Consider the following 19,261-nt stretch of genomic DNA (forward strand, 5'->3'; position numbering starts at 1 on the left):
GGGGTGCGGACGAAGATATATTGTCTTATCACATATCGTAGCGGTCCGTTTCGTGGTGAGCAGGCCTGTATATGAAGTAGTCAAACGACGCTACCTTCTCTGTGCCGTTGATATCAGATGCTGCCATACCCACGAATGCGCCCGTGAAGCTTCCATGCCTGTGTTTGCAAAGTCAGTATACATCGTTGTATAATTAACGGAGGAAAGTAACTCACGCTTGATGACCACCGCACTCATCACTCAGAATCGAGGCATCGTAGACCGGTCCAATCTCTGTCAAGTCCTTCTGTCCCTCTAGCGCGTATCTAAATTGGAGTTTTCTACCCCGAATGCTCAGCGCCAATCGTACCTTGCCCTCTTGTGGGAGTGATACCGGGTCCGCGAGCGGGAGTTTCAAATTGCCGTCCGGCCACGAAGCTTCCGAGCTCAAGATGAGGAGTTCGCGCTTGCCATCAGAGTCGGCCGTGACGGTCAGGTAGAAGAAGTTGAAGCGGCAGTAGTAGGCAGTCAGACCTGCGAATGTGCGTTCATCGTCTGGGCTGAAGCTAACGACTGTTTCGGCATCATACGAGAAATGCGTTTGACGGCGTGCAACAAGGGCTTGTTCGAACCAGGATCCAACGGCCTCGCGCCCAATGAGTTGCAGAGCACCATCTTTGACGTTGAAGATGCGCTCTGGCTCCGGTGTGCGGAGCCACTGGAAGTCCTTGTGGAGACCATCTTTGCTGTTGAATTCGTAGCGCTGCTCAGACCAGTATGCGGTGTCGTCGCGCGCTGCTGGTAGGTCGACATGAAGAGATGGAATGGGTCCATTCTTGACATATAGCCAATCATCCTTGTCCCAGTAAGCCTCTTGAATAGCGCATTCACGCCCAAGAACACAGCGACGAAATTGTGTGGTAGGGCGACCAGCCAGATGGACAATGTATGTCTTGCCGTCCGGAGTGTCGACTATATCTCCGTGACCCGCCCTTTGTAGCGAAGCTAGCGGCGCGTCTTTGGAAGTGATGATGTGCTTTTGAGGGTGCAATTCGTATGGGCCCCAGATATCACGGGATCGTGCCAAGGTACAGGCGTGTTCATATGCTGTGCCGCCCTCAGCAGTCAACAAGTAGTACCACCCGTTCCGCTTGTACAGATGTGGGCCTTCTACCAGAGCCAAGTCGCTACCGGGGAAGATAGTCTTCCACGGGCCAACAAGTTTCTTCGTTTCAGGATCCCATTCTTGCATTCTGATTCCCTAAAAGTAGATCCAAGAGTTCAGTATCTGGCGCAGCGACTTGTCGCCTGAAGGGATTTACTTACAACGAAGAACTGCTTACGTCTTCGGTGGTCTTGCAGCATGTTTAGAAAGTACTTCTTGCCATCGTCATCATGGAACAGCGAAGGATCAAATCCTGAGTGGTTAATGTAAATGGGGTCAGACCACGGACCCTCGATGCGGTCAGCAGTGACGATGTAGTTGGGCGTGTCTTTGAAGGAGCCATCCTTGCGTTTGACGTCTGTGTATACCAGCCAGAATTTGCTGCCGTCATGTGTGAGACAAGGTGCCCATACGCCTAAAGTCTGTTACGAAATGCGCGAATATAGTCAATTTTGATCGAATACGTACCGCAACTATCGGGGTCACCGCGCATATCCAGTTGACTCTTCCTGCTCAGCGGACGTGTCACGAGCTCCCAGTTAGCGAGATCCGTGGAGTGGTGTATTTGCACTCCTGGAAACCATTCGAAAGTGGATGTTGCGATGTAGTACTAATTTGACATAATTAGTCTGTGCCATGTCCTACTTTTGAAATACGAGGTCCAAGCAAGCCAAATCACATCAGACTATCCTAATGGTGGCTTTCAAGGTAGTCCCGCAGTCAGATACACGAACTTGTAGAGACTGTAGTACTCACTACGGTACTCTGGTTAGCTCGTTTTCTCAAGTTGAACATCACAATATCTTACCGTCATTTCCAACACGCAGAATCGATGGATCCGCGTTGAAACCTGGAAGAATGGGATTACGAACTAGCGGCATGATGGTGGGATGGACGTTATGTGTATTGTTTGCAATGCTTTCGCACGACTGCTCAGCTATATACGGCGCTTCTTAACGAAGATGTCGGCGACTGCCCGCAATGAATTAGCCGGCTGCGAACCGCCTCTTTTGCCGGCGCCTACTTGGCCAACAGCTGACGATACAGTGTTCTCAACCCCGCGCCTGGCCCGAAATGCAACATCACGCCGAAGGAAGCGAAAACTGGACCGGATAGACGCGTACCTCCAATTATGATGACTTAAGACACTGTCATATAGGAAGTAGCGAAACGCATAGCTAACAACTTGAAAGCCAATCATGTCAATTGTCAATGTGTAGAGTCAAGGCCTGATGATACAGATAGTTTGGCCATCAGGCAGTTCAGCATGAGCTAGATTACTTGCAATGATCTTACCAAATCCAAACAGGGAGGTGCTCCACGCATCCCAGGTTATGAATTATCCAGTATCCACATGCGGCTCACTTGACATACTGTCTAGCGAGCACCGAGTATCTCTAAGCCGTGCGATATATACGGGAATCGGGGATTGTTATCCCGACATGAGCGCTAATCCTCACAACGCCGCGCCCACACTTGCCACATGGCGAAGGCTTCACGACTCGTGTAGCCCTTCTAGTCTTGGTCCCCTGACACACCTTCGTTGCCCACTTCCGGTCTTTCTGAGTCTTGGTTGTTGGTAGAATCGTTACTTGGTGCCTCATCCACGTTCGACGAAGCAACGACACCCGCGGGAGGGACGAAAGTATCGCCTTCATCCGTGTCTAATTGCATCAGGAAAGTCTCCCAAATCTCGATGAGCTAGTACGCCAGTCAGTAAGCCCGAAGGTTGGATTTGGTAGGTAAACTCACTTCCTTCTGTGCTTCTACAGCACTCTCTAAGAAGGTTTCCACGCCTGATTTGAAGTCTTCGACCTTCTCTCTCTCAAAGCGCTCTAGCTCACTGCGCATCAGACGACCCATATCATCGAAAAGCAGCCTTGCTTGGTGGACCTTGCGTTCGGCATCTGCAACGTCGGCGCTGAGCTGGTTCAGACGGTCTTGCTGTGATCTGCCTTGCCTCAAGAGTTTGTCCTGATTGGTTTTCCGCTTCTGTAGCTCCTGTTCGGCAGAATGCCAGGAATGGTAGGCTTTCTGTCGCTGCTGGAACGCGGTCTTTACAGAACCTATCAAACGAATGTACTCGTCTATTACGATACCCATGGTGAGGATGTCTTGTTGGGCTTGGCGCTCGTAAAGCTCTCGAATACGAATCTGGATATCGGATAGGCTATCGAGCGGACCAGACAGAGATGGTGATAATTCGACAGCAGACAAAGAATGCAGAGAAGCCGAGAAGTCGCCACACGCCTCAGCTAGACCTTTCCGCTGTGTGACTACAGAGTCAGTAGCCTTGAGAAGAGCTTTTAGCTGTGCCTCTAGAGCATCGAGGTAGATTCTGCGATCGTGGAACCACTGTGGTACCGTTAGCATAGTAACTAATCACGAGAATTGTTATACGTACGTCGTCGTGTTCAACGAATTTACCACTGCTGCCAGAGAGCATAGAGCCAAACATGCCTTTGCTTTCGCTTATGCCGGGGTCTTTGCGCTCCTTGTTCTTGATGTCCATGTTGAAGGCTTCGCTTTCTAGGAATAGCTTCAAGTCACTGTCGTGTTGCAATACTGGATGCGCAGCCGACTTGTTGAGCATACGTTCCAAAGCAGAGCGTCGCGACTCAACAAAATCGGCTTCGAAGCGCCCAACGGCCTGTTTCTCCGGTGGTGGAGGGATAATGATTCCGGGGTTGTTGTTGTGCAGTTGTGTGTACAGCCAGAGGAAGTCGCGGTAGCGGCGCGAGACGGTAAATTCGGGGTTGCGGTAGCCCTTGGACGTCGTCTTGGTAGTGACGGAGTATTCTGTGTGCGAGCTCGTGAGGTCACCGACTTTGTGAGGGTCGCCCACCGAAATGGCAAAGGACGGCTTCGCGGCCTGCTCAACGCTGACGCTTGGCTGTGTCTGGCGCTGAGGTGCGGCATTCGAAGGAGCCTGTACTGGAGGCGGTACTCTAGCTCCTTGGGAAGAGCGTAGCTGCGCGTCGTCGTCGTCAAGGTCGACCGAATCCATCATGCCGCGCAGCGAAGGCGTGGAGGCGTCGGGGGCGGCCCGAGTGGTGCGCGACGCAGCAGCTTCCTTCTGAGGCGGCGCTGGAGGAGCAACTTCAGGGCCTGTCGACGGCGAAGGAGCGCCCAGAGGGCCCAGCGGATCATCAACAGCCTCAAGCTTGGTCGATTGCAGGCCATACTGTCGCCGCCGGGGGCCGCGTCCTGCGGGCGAGCGCGGGGCGGCGGAGGCTGTAGGGGCAGCATCGGTCGCTGGCTTGGAAGAGGTTGTGGAAGATTCGGCATCCAGGCTGTCGTTCTGCTCTGCTTTGTGAGTACTCGGCGCAGGGCTCGACCGTGAGGGCACATCTGGGGGCTTGTCAGCTTTGCGCAGTGTCGTCGGCGAGACAAGAGACACTAACCTCCCCACGGAGAGCTCCCTTCGTCTCCAAGGTCCATTGGCGCAATGATTCGTGTGTGCGGGCGTGGTGGTAGTGGAAGTCGCAGGTGCCGTGGGAAAGCCTACTGTATGCCCATGGCAGCTATGCATTGGCGCTGGGTTGGCTACACGGCTATGACATACAGGGTCCACTAGTCGCAACCTCCATCCCTTCACAACATGTCGCTTCATTCCGCCGTCCTTCTTTGTATCAGCCTCCAACATTTGCATTCCCTATTTGGCGCTTGAGTTGTCCCACCAACATTACAGATTACTACCCAGGCTCACTTTCCCATGTTCACACGTATAGCCAACTTTGCCGTCTTCAGACCCCAGCCTCATCAAACCCCTCGTCTGGCCTAATCGTTTCCCAAGGTGGACGACCCAGCTCTCGACATAGACCTTTGTGCCCTCAGCGGCAGGCCTAAGGTAGGTCGTGTTCACTGTACCCAGTCAAGGCAAGTGGTTAGCAACGTCCCAGGCACATTCCATGTTCCAACCTCTTGGATGCTTCAAGATTGCACTTACTGCCAAAGGGTTAGCTTTCACCTTCAAAGTCATCTCACAGGATCCACATACCAGCTACGTGAGACATGTCCGCGATCCCAGAACCCTTCGCGGATGCAAGGCGTAATGGCCATGGAAGTTGTAATGTCAAAGATCAAAGCAACGGCTCCGCCATGAAGCATACCACCAGCGTTGCACAGCTGCTTAGGTACAGTGAAGCTCATGACGTTGCGCGACTCGTGAGGGTTGCTGCTTGTCGGCGCATAGGTAACCGATTCGACCTTGAGTTCTCGCGCAAGGATAGCGTCGTGGCCCTATAACTGTAGCATTAGAGCAGCGTAATTGACTGGACAAGGCAACATGCATCGTAGTCGCTGTCGCGTATTGCCTCAAACCATTGCTGGACTTTCTGGAATGGCGACATATCCTCCTCGTCGCCTCCAGCGGCTACTCTTGCGCCTTCCTTGTTTGCAAATCTACTCATATTCGAGCGTCGTGATTGTAAAGAGACACGACGCTGATGGAGCAGTGTCAATGATGCGAGATGCATGCGGGACCTCGGTATCTCCAACAGCGCTAACTACTTCGAGCCGGTGCATCCGAAAATATGCTACAGAGACCAAAAGTTCCATCCCACGCGCCCTGAGCCCGCTTGTCGAAGCAACGTCTAACCATGGAACCGTCCGGACTCTTCCGCCAGCTGCTACGCATGCCCGTAGGTCATCGTACCGCCCTACTCGCGCCTACGCGTCCGAACGCGCGCGCTTTCGCCATGTTCGCACCCCCGCTGCCGCACCCACGCTTCATGTCCCTCCCGCGCATTGTCCAGCCGAGCTTCTGGGCCTCTCTGATACCAACGCCACTCAAGACGCGCTCCGAGAGACCTAGGCGCAAAGAATGGAACCCCGCTACCCCCTACATTATTCTTGGATTGCTCGTTGGCAGCCAGGCCATCCAGATATTATGGCTGAAGCAGGAGAGGACACACAACCTTCGTAAAGCCGAAGCGAAGATTGGGGTATTGCGAGAGGTTATTGAGCGTGTACAGAGAGGGGAAGACGTCTCCGTAGAAGCGGTCTTGGGAACGGGCAATGAGGCGGACGAAAGAGAATGGGCTGAGGGTAAGCCAACACTCTGGAACACGGCATGACTTGAGACAGTCTGATAGCTGACATGTCATAGTTCTGAAAGATATTCAGGATGAGGAGGCTCTTTTCCAAAGTAAGAAGAGGAGGAAGGCTCTGAGAGATGCTGCTATCCAAGAGGCTGCTCAAACACCGGACAAGGACCAACAAAAGACACCAAGGACCAAGTTCACGAAACAAGAAGTAGAAAGCGTTGGAGGTGTCAAGTTTTACTGAGCTTGACAAATCCTATGTGATATGGAAGTTGACACCGAACGGACATCTAAGCCTCTTGTGCGGACCAGCCGCTCAAGCAGAGAGCTCAAAAGGAATGGATATCGAAAAGCAGTGAAGACCTGGCATCCATCGCCGCCACCATCATCATCAATCCTGGTCACGATTCCGCTCCTCGTCTTCCGTCATCCTGGTCCTCTTTCTCGCCATGCTCCTCATCATCTCCCGCAACCACAACCGCGACCCCAGTCTCCTCCAAAACCCCCTTCGCGGCCTTCAATCGCTCTCCACGCTTTGCGTTGCCAAGGTTGTTCATGAGCTTGGTGAAGCCCCTAGCCTCGGGGTTGTCGCACAAGAGCGCAAGAGTGATACCTCCACGCATGACATCATCGCACATCGCCTTCCCCCGCTGCAGGCAGAAACAGATACGGGCCAAGCGCCTCTCCAAGCTCCTCTCGCTGACATCGGTGAGCTTACCGCGAACCACCCTCTTGTGGTAGACGATGGAGCGAACCCAGCCTCGCTCGTGTACGGCGATGGCCTCGTCGAAGACGTGGTGAGCCGCAGCCTCGATATCCATGGGATCAAACGCCATGTTTTCGCTAAAGCGAATGCGCTTGATCGACTGCTCGCCGTCGCTGATGTTGGAAATGTCGATCATGGACTCGTAGATACGGCGTACCCAGTACATGCCTAGAAAGAGATCAGATTAGTTTATGTTGGAATGTCAATGAATATGCTGTGACTTACGTCCATAACGCTTGACGCGTTCGACATCTGGTGCTCCATCCTTCTTTGGAACGCGGGTGCGCTTGCGGTGTGCTCTAGCGGCTGGACCAGTCTTGAAGCGCCCGCTAAATGCTGGGTAAATGGGCTGAAGGGGTGGAAACGACGGAGAAGGCATAAGAGCGTTGAGTTCAATGGCCATAATTTCATTCCCATCTTCATCGACTTCGGGCTCCCATACGAGGGGTAAGTAGTTGTCCTCGGTGAGAGCTCCGGACGGGACCGCGGTTGGAACCATAAGTTGAAACCCATGAGCACGCATCAGATCTTGGTATACTGCGTCCATCTTCTTCTCGGCCAAGGCGTCGATAACCCCAACCTGTTGAGCTGGACTGAGTTCTCCAGAGTGAAAGCGTGCACAGAACTCCTCAAAGTTGAACTCGGCATCAGAACTGCTGGATTTTGGAACCTGGGGCTTCTCGTTGCAGGCTTGTGCAGTGTGCTCCTCGACGGTAGATGCGGAGCCTCCATGTTGATTCTGAGTCGAAGCAAGTGTATGCTGTAGGGAGAGCTCCAAGTTGGTGGCGGTGAAGTCGGCGTTGCCTTGATTGCCGGCGAACTCGTTGCAGTCGAACAGGGTGTGGTCAAAGTCCATGTTTCCGATGTCCAAGTTGAGGTTGTTGGTGGGTACTACTGGAAGTGTAGCGAAGGCATCGTGGACGGCACCGTGATCCTTGGCCTGTTCGTTGTGACCGAGCTCTTTGTGTTGAGCAAAGTCGCCGTCGAACCGGAAACCAGAAAGATCACCCAAGCCGTCGTCTTCTTGATGAAGACCGGAATCAATGGGCTCGAAGGGGTTGAAGGCAGGTAGCTCGGGGATGTCATCGACAGGCAAGTCGGGGATACCGGCAAAGGCGTCGCGGACAGCATTGAACGAGTCCAAGTGCTCTGAGCGAGGAGCAGGCGAGGTTGGAGTCAAGTTTCTAGGTGCGTCGACAGGCACAACAGGAAGAACGGGAGAAACGTTGCGTCCATCAGCACGTGAATCCGGAGCCTCTGGGCGAGCCGGAGAGTTGGGAGCTTGGGGTGAAGACATGGTGGCTCGAAAGAAGCGGTGCCAGACCGACTGATGAAGAAGTTTGAGTGTAAGAATATAGAGACGACCGGCGTCAAAAGCAAGGGAAGTTACAAGAAGAAGAAATTGAGCAAAGATAGAAGTTGATGAGTAGAAAGTAGGTTGCAAAGAGGAGAAGGACCAGAAGCTGTAGAGATGTTATACTGGTTCTGGACTCGTGGGCTGCCCGTGTGTATCGTTTTCCCCATTGTCGAGACGTCGGACAATAGCGTGATTTTTTCTTGTAGAAATTCCCTATTTGGAGATTGAAGATGCTTGTAACTTTGATATCACCGTATTGTTTGGTCGATCCCAGCAAATCACAGTCCGTCGTTCCTATTGTACCACATGGGAGAGCGACGAGGCCGGCGCGCTAGTATCGTCGAATTCCCTTCACCTTCACTTGAACACGAAGAGTGCGGCACGTCTGAGCAATAGCCTCTTTCTTGAACAATAGAGTGAACAGGTTCGCGCGCGCGCGAAAGGCTCACTTTTTGAAATACCAAATCATATACATTAAAATATCAAAATCCTACATTTGCCTGTGGTTGTTCCTGGATCAATAAACTCCTCTGACGTGACATGATTTGCAAACCGCTACGTCATTGATGCGGAAGATGAGCAACATCAACCGAGTGCCAGAAAGTGGACTAAGGCGCAAGAAGCTCGAGAGTCTTTAGTCGATGATCCTGCAATAGCAAAAATGGTATAAAACAAAATCCCATCGAAACACGATGGTACCATAAGAAGGAGAAATTGTAAAAAAAAAAAAACCAACCAGATTACGCCTTACAAATCGCTGAACACACATGTCCAATCCATTAAGTAGCAGCAAAGCGTTTCAAGGTTCGTATGTGCCTTTACGAAGATCCGTGGACTTGTGTAGGCGAGATCATGGTTGCAGCCGGCTGAACAGATTTTGGGTCCTGGCTGCCTGTTGCAGTCTGTGGACCATCGTCGCTCTCCACCCTCTTCCTCCATTGCGAAAGTTCATCCACATCATCAGCGTTATCGTTTTCAGGCATGCGTTCAAAGTCAAAGCGGTCGCTCAATCGGTAAGCTTTGTTGGTAGTTTCCCAGTGACTCCTGAGTGCATCCAACTCAGAAGCGAGATTGTCAAGGGCCATAGAGTTCCGTGTAGCCGAAGATGAAGGGCGAGGGATGGCTTCTGGCGTGCTGGAGCCATCGTTGTGGCTGTACAGAGACTCGGCCGATGCAACGCTATCGTGTGCACGGTGGCGACTGTGTTCAGGATGGGCGTTCTCAGCTGGAACCTGGGATTGGCGGCGGTAGTTATCGACCGATGTCTCAAACTGATCGAGGAACATTTGGACGCGGCTCTCCGCCTCGCGTGCACGCTCTTCTGTCTGTGCATACTGGCGGCGAAGTGATTCGAGGTCTGCCTGGAATTGAGCTGCCTGATGCTCGGCCTGCTTCGTGGCATTCGTTGCCGTCTCGGCATCGGTACGAGCGGAAGCCAGATCGGACTGCAGTCTGGACAGCTGGGTCTCGAAACGCGAAACGGTAGCTTCCATGTTCTCCCGCGACTTGTCCAATTCCGAGCGGAGTGCCGTGCGTTCTGCGTCCAATTCGGCGTGATTGGCTTCGTCAGCTGGGCTACGCTTGTCTTGTCGAGCTTGGGTGAGTTCTTCCTCGAGCTTGACGTTCGCACTCTTGTAACGATCAAGCTCCTGTTTCATCTTCGAAAGCATCTTCTCTGTACCACGGAGGTACTTGACGGCAGCTTGGTGGTCGTTGTGAAGCGCCTGTAACTTCTCCTCCCATTCTTTACTGACCTCATGCTCACGCTCCTCGAACATGGAACGTAACTCTTCATGTGCTTTGGTCATAGAATCCACCTGCTGTTCCAGCTCGCGAACGCGGTTGAACTCAGGTGTGCCAAATCTCGAGTTTGGACTGTCTAGTACCCTCGAGCGTCGCGTGTCGACGGGGTTTACGCCTCTTTCATCAAGAAGATTGCGAAGAGTCTTGAGCTGGACTTCAAACGCATTGCTCTCGAGACGCAGACGTTCGTGTTGTTGGCGAAGCTCGGTACGTTCAGCTTCGGAGAGTTGTACATCTCGCATAGCCTGTTGTAATTGTTTACGGATGGTTAGTCCCTCACGGCTAGATTGTTCTTGATAGGCCTCAAGACCGGCGATTCGTTCCTCCGCCCGTCGAAGCTTCTCCGACGCTTGATCGGCTGCTGTCTGGTTTTTGCGGGCCATGGAATTTGCAGCTTCGACTTGCTGTTGCAGCACCACAACGCGCTCATCAGCATTTGCGCCATCGTGCTCGGAACGTTCCGTCATCGTTTGCAGACCAGAGAAAACAGTGGCTCGATGAAGGCGTGCCTCTTCTGCATGGCTCTCCGCTAGCTCCTCCGCATCGCGAAGCTTCTGTGACGTAGTCTCCAGTTCCAGGACGCGTGCCTCGTATTCGCTACGAAGCTGGCTCAACTTCTGGCGCAGGTTCTCGCTTTGCGTCCGCTCCTCGTTCAGTTTCTTTTCTAACAATGTTGACTTCTCTGTAGATGCAAAGACTGCATCGCGCAGAGATTGAATGACGGAAGATTGAGTTTTCGATTCTTCGGACACCTTAGCAACCCTGGCGCTCAGCTCTTGCTTGTCGATGGCTAGAAGCTTTGATGCCGATTCCGCTTCTGCGGCGCTAGTGGAAACTTCTCTTGCGATACGCTCAGCTTCGTGCAATTCTGCGCGTAGACTCTCTGATTCAGCCGTGGCCTTTTGTCGGGTCGAGTCCAGTTCTTGTACGCGTTTCTGCGCAGCTTCCGCAGTTTCCTCAGCTAGCTGCTTGGCCTTCTTTTCGGCGTCAATCTGACGAGTCAAATGCTCCACCTTGGTAGCCAGGTCACCCTGAGCAGCCAAGGATGTAGCTAACCGACGACTGATGTCCTGCAGGCGATCGGCGTCAGGTGTACTTGTGCTTCGGGCTCCATCTGGCTGTGGTGTTCCGTTCTGACTGCCGCCTCCATGAGCCGCTAACTTGGTTTTTGCGTATATGGCTTCGCTGACGGCTGCATCCCGCTGCCTCTCCACTTCAGCGATCCTCTTCGCAGCATCGTCGCCTTGGGCTTTGATCGACGTTTGCACTCGTTCAAGCTCGGTCTTCATTTTCAAAAGCGCCTCCAACAAAGGCCTGTCTTCATCCCGAAACGCGTCGGCCGATCGTTCATCAAACACAGGACTTGTGGAGTTGCCCGAACTGTAGCCTGCTCGACGGGCAAGTGCAAGCTCTGAGGCGTACCATGCATTGCGACTCTTGACGTGCTCAAGTTCTCTAACCAGGTCAGCATTTCTCTGGTCGTTGGCGAGCGATGCGTTCTTCGAGCCTTCGCTGGGTAATTGGTCAGCGTCACGGACAAAGCCGCGGTGCTGCTGTGTTTCGAAAGACTGCCTCGTTGCCTGGTCTGTACTATCTTGAGAAGCTTGCGCACGGTGAGACTTGGACGTGTTCCGCGAAACGGTGGTGCTAGCGGTGCGCATGGTATCCATGGACTCCTTCGGGGTACGCTGGCTTACAGCATCCGAAGCCTTCCTTTGCATGTCATTCGTAGACGGGCTGTCGCGGGTCATGGGTGACATATTGTCTCTGTCCACGGCGGATACAGCTCCGGTATCGATAGGTGGGCCGTATCCGCGTTCGATTTTGGTGGGAGTCTTGCTCCTGGGCTTGGCGGCACCCTGTACGACAACACCATTCTCGCGAGGCTGTGGAGGCTGCTGGAGTGGCGGAGGTCCTGGGGGTCCCTGATTAGCTGCACGAGGCAGCCGTGATCCTGCGTTAACGCCATTGCCCATATTCTCTGGGGCCCTTGTGATTTGGGGGCCGGACAGCATGCTCTCGCGCGTTGGAGGGGAGCCGACTTTAGCGGGGGGAACATTGCTTCTCTCACCACCACTCATCTTCCGTTGGGTGTTCTGCGGTTGTGGTGGAGGAGCACTTTCATTGGGCGGATACCTTATCTTGGAAGTGTCCAGTATGTAACTGAGGCTGAGCTCGTTCTTGTCACTGACTGAAGAGCTGGGCTCGCCAGCCAAGACGACGATGTGCTTTCCGAATGCGGTCATGCTATGTCCTGATCGGGCTGACGGGGAGTGGCCCATGTTCTGGAACATGTACCAGCGGCGGGAGGAAATCCGGAATGCTGCAAGGTCGCCCAAATCAACGCCTTCCTGAGTGCGCCCGCCAAAGATGTACATGGTGTCGTTTACGAGGGCAGCAGAATGGCCTTCGCGGGCTACGGGAATGTAACCAATGCAGTCGAGCTCCGTCCACGCGTTGGAACGTGGCTCATAGGTCCAGACATCGTTGAACCAGGTGATGCCGTCTGTGCCACCGAAGCTGAAAACAATCAGTCGATCAAAGTTTGAATAAGGTCAGAAATTGGAATACGTACAGATAGAGCTTATCGTTCCAAGTCACGACCGAGTGATTGGTGCGGGCTGGTGGTGATCTGCCATGTGGAGAAGCCTGTTCCTTGGTGTTTGGAAGTAACACTTCCCATCGACTGGCGGAAGATTGCAACGAGTTCAGGTCGAAAGCTACTAGATCATTGAAGAAGAAGCCCTCAACCTGTCCGCCGAAAATGTATATCTTGGAGCCGAGGATGTTTAGGGTATGTCCGTAGCGACCGGTGGGACGGGGGCCTTGTGGTAGTGCGCGCGACCAGTGTTTTGTAGCTGCGACACGTTAGTCGGAGTTCTAGGTCATTCCAGGCTCTACGCACATGTGTTGAGAAGATACAGGGTATCGTCCAGGTCATCGTTATCAGCCAGTTTGGTGTCTCCTCCAAAGACGATGAATGCATTGCCAACGAGTAAACTGGCGTGACCGACGCGAGGACCGGGGCCGTCTCCCGTGGTGGAGATGGGATAGCAGGCCATGCTGCCGTTGCCCATTTCTGTCAGCCACAGATCACCCTTGACCGTCGCGCCGCCCACAAGTCCACCCATAAGGTAGATGGTGCCATCCTTGGAGGCTGTGGCATTGATGGCGGCGCCGTATCGCGGAAACGGATTGCCTGCGGTGAAGTTCAAGCGGCGGGAGGACCAGGGGTAAGGGGAGTCTGGCGAATTGCCGGCAAATCTAGGGTTTGTGTTCTGTCGCAGTCAGCACAGGCGCGGCACGAGAGACTTGTGATAGCGCGTACCTGGATGTTGGTGTCGGCCTTCTCCCGCAGGGCCTTGGGCTCGGGGGTGGGCGCATTTGCAGGATTCTGGAGGGAGCTCAACGAGTTGTTCACACTGGTGCCGGGGGTGGGCGTCTGGGACGGGGGGCCGCCACGGGGCTTTTCGAGTTCGCGTGAGCCGTTGCCATTGACGGCTGGGGGTTGTTGGCCTGGGCCATGCGACGAGGTGATTTCTCTAGTCGCCGGGGGCAGCGCATTGGACTGCTGCTTGCTCTTCTTGCCGAAGAGAAAGGACATGGCGGCGGCGGCGGTGGTGCGAGGGCGGTGGTGCAATAGCGGCCGGGGCCTATCGCGCACGCATTCGGCCTGGGATACAGAGGGTGGAGAGGGGGAGCGCACGCAGAGGTTGGGCTGGCGAAGGTGAGGTAGTTAGGCAGAGCAATGGACGGGGCGCGCGCGCATGTCGTACGGCTGGGGAGAGGACAGCAGAAGCGTGGTAGGGACGGGCGGAGGCAACTTTTGGGGGATGTGTGTATTATGGCGGCGGCCAGGGAACGCGCTGCTGAGGATGGCGGAGGCAGACGGCGCAGCAGTTCCAAGGGCGACACGTCCTAGGTTGAGCAGGCCACGGGTAGACACACAAGGGAAAGACGACCAGGCGGACAACGGTGGTCGGTCTGCCCCCAGCCCTGTTCACTCTGCGCGCCGCCCCTGAGAAGTGTCCGGGAGGATCAGCGGACGCCGACGAGACTAGGGCCGTGTCATTGGCTGCAGCCACCGGAGCATGCATACGGGGCTGCAAAGGCGCCTCAGGACAAGAGGCGCGTCACGATGGGTGCAGAAGCTAGCCAGTGTTTGCGCCGTTGGCCAGCCAGCATTGCGACCGAACCATGCGAGACTGCGTCCGCGCTGCACCCGTGCTTTTGGCCTTCCATGGCCGCGCCGTCGGTCGCGGTGGAGCGCATCTCTCACCGCGGGCTGGCTTGGGCCTAGCGCCGACGACATTCACTGTCGAGCTCCCTCACCTCTGATGCCCTAGATCCACGCGAACTGTGTAATAGACGTGCCATTGCCGCGACGCCCACTACCGCGGCCCGTACTCTTGCTCTCACCCACACGCGTCTGCTGTCACCGCCTCGCGCTATGGGCCCCGTCAAGACCGTCGCTGCTCGCTGAAGCTCACCATGAGAACCGCCGACCAACTGCCTCTCGCCAGCGGCCACACGCATCCCAATCCGCTTGCCTCGCACGCCCCCGCGCCCGTCAACATGAACGGCGCCCACCACCCCGAGCCCACTGCCTCCTCGCGCCCCAGCACCGCTGCCGCCGCCGCCGATGCAGCGCCTGCCTCTCCCGTCGACCAACATGCGCCGCCTGCCCGCCCTGCCTCGATAGGCCCTCAGTCGACCCGTCCCAACATGTTGCGCGCGAAGAGCGACTTTGGGCCTCGCCATCCTGCCCTCCCGCCCGAGAGCACCGACGAGGGAAGCGTCGACGGCCACTTCAAGATCCGCCATGGCTGGGACGACCAGCTCAACTCGGAGGAGTACAGCAACCTGCTCACCTCAAACTTCTTCATGTACTACACCGACAAGAAACACGAGACGGGCGGCCACCCCAAGAACCAAGACTGTGCCTTCCCTGTCCAAGAATGGCGCATGCGGGACCGCCTCAAAACCGTCTCGGCTGTCCTCGCTCTCTGCCTCAACATTGGCGTTGATCCCCCAGACGTCATCAAGACCAACCCGTGTGCCAAGGAGGAGTGTTGGATCGACCCGACGGTTACCTCCCAGACGCCCGGCCACACGCCCATGAACCAGATTGGAAAGGCCCTCCAGACCCAGTACGAGCAGCTGAGCATGCGCACGCGCTATAAACTGCTGCTAGACCCTACAACCGAAGAGACGAGGAAATACGCTTCGACCCTGCGCCGGAATGCCCGCAATGAGCGAGTCTTGTTTCACTACAACGGCCATGGCGTGCCCAAACCAACGTCTTCAGGCGAGATCTGGGTTTTCAACAGAAACTACACGCAGTACATTCCCTTGTCGCTCTACGACTTGCAATCCTGGATCGGCGCCCCTAGTCTGTTCGTCTATGACTGCTCCGATGCTGGCCTCATCATCAGCAACTTCAACCGCTTCGCCGAGAAACACCAGGCCGAGTTTGAGGAGGCGCGCCGGAGAGATCCCAGCGTCGAGCATGTCGATTTCAGTGATTGCATCCATCTGGCAGCATGTAGAGAGCGCGAGTCTCTCCCCACTAACCCAGAGCTGCCTGCTGACATCTTCACATCCTGTCTGACTGACCCCATAACCATGGCAGTACGCTTCTTCATCTTGCAGAACCCACTCCCGAGCAAGGTCAGCCTACGAGATGCCCACAATATTCCAGGCAAAGTCTCTGAGCGTAGAACGCCTATTGGTGAGCTGAACTGGATCTTCACAGCCATTACCGATACCATCGCTTGGAACTCTCTCTCCAAACCTTTGTTCAAGAAACTGTTCCGTCAGGACTTGATGGTCGCCGCTCTATTCCGCAACTATCTTCTTGCACAGCGCATCATGCGCGCATACCACTGCAATCCCGTCTCGCATCCCGAAATCCCCCAGACACACAATCACCCGCTCTGGCGCAGTTGGGACTTGGCCGTTGAGCTGATCCTGGCTCAGCTGCCGGATTTGCAGGCTGAAGCCCGGGGAGAGAAAGACTTCAACTACAAACACTCTGACTTCTTCTCTGAACAGCTGACCGCTTTCGAGGTGTACCTGACACAGGGCGCTGTGGAGCAAAAGGTACCGGAGCAGCTTCCTATTGTGCTCCAAGTACTACTTAGTCAAGTCCATCGTCTCCGGGCCTTGATCCTGCTGTCGAGCTTCTTAGATCATGGCCCTTGGGCGGTGAATCTCGCACTCAGTATTGGCATCTTCCCATACGTCCTCAAGCTACTACAATCGCAAGCAAACGAGCTGAAGCCAGTCATGGTATTCATCTGGGCCCGTATTCTCGCAGTCGATCAATCCTGCCAAGCCGATCTTCTCAAGGATAACGGCTATCAGTACTTCATCAATATATTCAATCCCAATTCTGGTATACAAGACCGAATCCACAACACTGCCCATTAGCTAAACTCAAGCAGGTATACCTATCCAAAACGCAAGCGAACACCGCGCAATGTGCGCCTTCATAGTCTCCATGTTTTGCAAGGACTACAACCAGGGACAACGTGCTTCACTAAGCACGGAGCTTGTAGAGAGTTGCTTGGATCATCTCAAAGACATGCAGAACCCGTTGCTCAGGCAGTGGTCGTGTCTTTGTTTGAGCAAGCTCTGGGTCAACTACGAAGAAGCCAAGTGGGTCGGCATACGGTGCATGGCACACGAACGACTTTGCGAGCTAATCGTGGATCCCGTTGCCGAGGTCAGAGCAGCAATGCTGCATGCATTGGCCTCCTTCCTTGGTATCCGTGATGTTACCCCACAGGTGGCCAACATTGAAGAGTCCATCGCTTCCATGATCCTCATTATGACCATGGACGGTAATAGCATGGTGCGCAAAGAGCTCCTCATCTTCTTCTCTACGTTCGTTGCTCGCTACAAGACCCGGTTCATCGTCGCCGCATTCGAGCAACTATCGGAGGATTACGCCAACTCAGACACAAAGCAATCGGATGACAAGAGCACCGATGGGCTCCATATGAAAGGACGGGCAGGAGCTACCGGCAGTGCTTCCGAATCGACGTCTTGTTCGCAAAATACCATATACTCTGCTATTTGGAAGGAGTTGCTCGTCATGTCAGTCGATCCGCATCCGGAGATTGCAAAAGACGCTGGGATTGTCGTTGACTATATTCTGATATCACTCATCGAATCGTCTCTAGCCAAGTTTGTACAGCCCCAATTAGACGAAGCTCTCCAAAACGCACCAGCCCCTCGACCCATGCGCCGTGCAGTAGAAGAGACTTCTGCGCCGCAAAAAGCCTCGAATCCCCCAACACCGACCAAAGACTCAACTTATTTGTCACTTTTCGGTGGCATCCGAAAATCCACGAGTGTCGGTGCTTCGCTGAAGAATCTTTGGGCAGGCCAAGATTCAGCAAGCCCTCGACAGAAATCCTCAGGGAGATCCGCTGCCGATGATGCTCACATTCCTGCGGTCTCTCGCCCTCAGACACCTGAGAAGTATCACACCGTAGAGCAACCAACCTCACGAGGATTCAAGAACAGGAACTTGACGGAGAAACCAGAAATCCCACTCAAGAGTGTATTCTTTGAATGGTCCGTAGAGTACTTCCGCGAACCCCAGATGAAGCCCACAGAAGCCGACGAACCAGGAAGCACCGATTATAATGGCAGACTCTGGCGGAGGAACCGTAACGACAGGATCATTGCTGAGACTCAGCCGTTGAAGGACATTGCTGTCTCCAATCGTTGGGATGTGCCTCGAGGATATTTCGACAACCTCAGCCAACCTGCCAAAATGTGTTTCCACCAGTTTGAGGACCATCTCGTAGTGACAGATACACGGGATACCGTCAACATTTTCGACTACTCAAAGTCGGTCAACAGGATCAACTCTTTCTCTAACGGGAACCCTCCCGAATCGAGAATAACGGACGTTCGATTCATCAATGAGGACGACCAGGCGCTACTAATGACAGGATCCTCGGATGGAGTGATCAAGATATTCCGCAACTACGACCGTAAAGGCGAGACAGAACTAGTGACGGGATTCCGAGCGCTTACCGATCTTGTTTCAAGTAACAAGAACGCCGGTCTGGTATTCGATTGGCAGCAAGGAAGAGGTCTAATCCTAGTCGCTGGCGACGTGAAGGTCATTCGCGTGTGGAACGCCGGGACCGAAGTATGCACCAATGTAAGTTGCGCTCTCCGCACCTGTGATGTCGTAGCTGACCTGAGTAGGACCTTCCCGCACGATCTGGTTCTTGCATTACATCCTTAACCTCTGATCAAGTCGAGGGAGACGTCTTTGTTGCTGGGTTTGGTGATGGTGCCATCCGAGTATATGATCAACGCCAAAAGCCGGCCACGGCCATGGTCAAGGTCTGGAAAGAGCACAAGCAATGGATCACCAATGTTCACCTGCAGCGCGGTGGACAGCGTGAACTTGTGAGCGGCTGCCGTGGCGGTGAAGTCAAGCTATGGGACATTCGCTGGGACCGGAGTGTGAAGACTATTCAAGCAACTTCCGACACCCTACGAACACTCAGCGTCCATGAACATGCTCCTGTTTTTGCCACGTAAGTGCTCATCAAATCCAAAGAGAACGAAACATATTAACGTATGTAGTGGCACACAACGTCATCGTGTGAAGATCTTCAACATCAACAACGGCCAGCCTGTGTCGCACCTTGAGCCCTATTCAGGTTTCCTTCGCGATCGATCTGCCCCTATCTCGGTCACCGCATTTCACCCTCATCGACTGATGATTGCTGCCGCGGCTGCCAACGACACTCACGTCAATATATTCTCGTGTCACGAACCAAAGCATTCAGCTGTCAAGACAGTGAAACTTTGGGATGGGAATGCGAGTGCGTCGACCTCCAGTCGAACTTCCATCATTGGCTGAAGATTGACTATCGACGATACCCAGCAGTGCGAGACTGCAAAGAGAACGAGATAGTTGCGTTGGCGGCTGAACCACTAAACGATCGTTGAGTACATGATCTTTTTTGAACCATGAAGCATAGCGGCTTGTTTTGCTGCAGGGCGTCTGGGAAGCATTGGGTTTGAGCGGGAATGACAAATTTTATTATACCCAGCTACGTTAGTCAGTAATTGTATAAGATTTAAAATATGTACCCTGAACCATTCAAGCT

General features: G+C 54.1%; 6 protein-coding genes across 6 annotated transcripts; 2 read left to right on the top strand and 4 right to left on the bottom strand.

Annotated features, from left to right (window-relative positions):
- Nucleotides 1–28: 28 nt before the first annotated feature.
- On the bottom strand, nucleotides 29–5,009 carry BKA58DRAFT_307271 (beta-xylosidase; the record flags this gene model as incomplete). Its single annotated transcript, XM_046167150.1, has 8 exons — nucleotides 29–158; nucleotides 216–1,240; nucleotides 1,674–1,754; nucleotides 2,017–2,073; nucleotides 2,696–2,845; nucleotides 2,897–3,412; nucleotides 3,549–4,502; nucleotides 4,881–5,009. Coding segments are annotated over 8 exons (3,042 nt in total), but the record flags the coding sequence as incomplete, so codon positions are not given.
- On the bottom strand, nucleotides 4,670–5,609 carry BKA58DRAFT_375921 (uncharacterized protein). The gene is made up of 3 exons (XM_046169462.1): nucleotides 5,437–5,609; nucleotides 5,145–5,386; nucleotides 4,670–5,092 (listed from the first exon to the last, which is right to left on the bottom strand). Exons 1-3 carry the CDS (start codon nucleotides 5,554–5,556, stop codon nucleotides 5,032–5,034), a joined length of 423 nt encoding a protein of 140 aa, XP_046028613.1. The 5' UTR covers nucleotides 5,557–5,609; the 3' UTR covers nucleotides 4,670–5,031.
- A 136-nt stretch (nucleotides 5,610–5,745) lies between these two features.
- On the top strand, nucleotides 5,746–6,433 carry BKA58DRAFT_435511 (uncharacterized protein; the record flags this gene model as incomplete). The annotated part of the gene is made up of 2 exons (XM_046173343.1): nucleotides 5,746–6,193; nucleotides 6,255–6,433. The coding sequence occupies 2 exons, from the start codon at nucleotides 5,746–5,748 to the stop codon at nucleotides 6,431–6,433; spliced, it is 627 nt and encodes a 208-aa protein (XP_046028614.1).
- On the bottom strand, nucleotides 6,407–8,691 carry BKA58DRAFT_82665 (uncharacterized protein). The gene is made up of 2 exons (XM_046175981.1): nucleotides 7,181–8,691; nucleotides 6,407–7,123 (listed from the first exon to the last, which is right to left on the bottom strand). The coding sequence occupies exons 1-2, from the start codon at nucleotides 8,250–8,252 to the stop codon at nucleotides 6,591–6,593; spliced, it is 1,605 nt and encodes a 534-aa protein (XP_046028615.1). The 5' UTR covers nucleotides 8,253–8,691; the 3' UTR covers nucleotides 6,407–6,590.
- Nucleotides 8,692–12,780: 4,089 nt separating this feature from the next.
- Nucleotides 12,781–13,779, bottom strand: BKA58DRAFT_82693 (uncharacterized protein). The gene is made up of 2 exons (XM_046175982.1): nucleotides 13,444–13,779; nucleotides 12,781–13,393 (listed from the first exon to the last, which is right to left on the bottom strand). The coding sequence occupies exons 1-2, from the start codon at nucleotides 13,717–13,719 to the stop codon at nucleotides 13,013–13,015; spliced, it is 657 nt and encodes a 218-aa protein (XP_046028616.1). The 5' UTR covers nucleotides 13,720–13,779; the 3' UTR covers nucleotides 12,781–13,012.
- Nucleotides 13,780–14,331: 552 nt separating this feature from the next.
- On the top strand, nucleotides 14,332–19,251 carry BKA58DRAFT_465548 (raptor N-terminal caspase like domain-containing protein). Its single transcript, XM_046174966.1, has 4 exons — nucleotides 14,332–16,512; nucleotides 16,562–18,297; nucleotides 18,345–18,682; nucleotides 18,732–19,251. Exons 1-4 carry the CDS (start codon nucleotides 14,607–14,609, stop codon nucleotides 19,009–19,011), a joined length of 4,260 nt encoding a protein of 1,419 aa, XP_046028617.1. The 5' UTR covers nucleotides 14,332–14,606; the 3' UTR covers nucleotides 19,012–19,251.
- The last annotated feature ends 10 nt before the right edge of the window (nucleotides 19,252–19,261 follow it).

The sequence above is a fragment of the Alternaria rosae genome (genome assembly GCF_020736505.1).
Source record: "Alternaria rosae strain MPI-PUGE-AT-0040 chromosome Unknown BKA58scaffold_2, whole genome shotgun sequence".
Lineage (NCBI taxonomy): Eukaryota > Fungi > Ascomycota > Dothideomycetes > Pleosporales > Pleosporaceae > Alternaria > Alternaria rosae.

Excerpts from the sequence above, each read along its gene's own strand:
- BKA58DRAFT_375921 (XM_046169462.1), bottom strand. The coding sequence starts at position 5,556 with ATGAGTAGATTTGCAAACAAGGAAGGCGCAAGAGTAGCCGCTGGAGGC. Across the intron at positions 5,387-5,436 it reads TACGCGACAGCGACTACGAT|GGCCACGACGCTATCCTTGC; the intron begins GCATGTTGCCTT and ends CTACAGTTATAG. Across the intron at positions 5,093-5,144 it reads GGACATGTCTCACGTAGCTG|TAAGTGCAATCTTGAAGCAT; the intron begins GTATGTGGATCC and ends ACCCTTTGGCAG.
- BKA58DRAFT_82665 (XM_046175981.1), bottom strand. The coding sequence starts at position 8,252 with ATGTCTTCACCCCAAGCTCCCAACTCTCCGGCTCGCCCAGAGGCTCCG. Across the intron at positions 7,124-7,180 it reads ACGCGTCAAGCGTTATGGAC|GCATGTACTGGGTACGCCGT; the intron begins GTAAGTCACAGC and ends ATCTCTTTCTAG.
- BKA58DRAFT_82693 (XM_046175982.1), bottom strand. The coding sequence starts at position 13,719 with ATGTCCTTTCTCTTCGGCAAGAAGAGCAAGCAGCAGTCCAATGCGCTG. Across the intron at positions 13,394-13,443 it reads AGGCCGACACCAACATCCAG|AACACAAACCCTAGATTTGC; the intron begins GTACGCGCTATC and ends TGACTGCGACAG.
- BKA58DRAFT_465548 (XM_046174966.1), top strand. The coding sequence starts at position 14,607 with ATGAGAACCGCCGACCAACTGCCTCTCGCCAGCGGCCACACGCATCCC. Across the intron at positions 18,298-18,344 it reads GGACCGAAGTATGCACCAAT|GACCTTCCCGCACGATCTGG; the intron begins GTAAGTTGCGCT and ends TGACCTGAGTAG. Across the intron at positions 18,683-18,731 it reads CATGCTCCTGTTTTTGCCAC|TGGCACACAACGTCATCGTG; the intron begins GTAAGTGCTCAT and ends TAACGTATGTAG.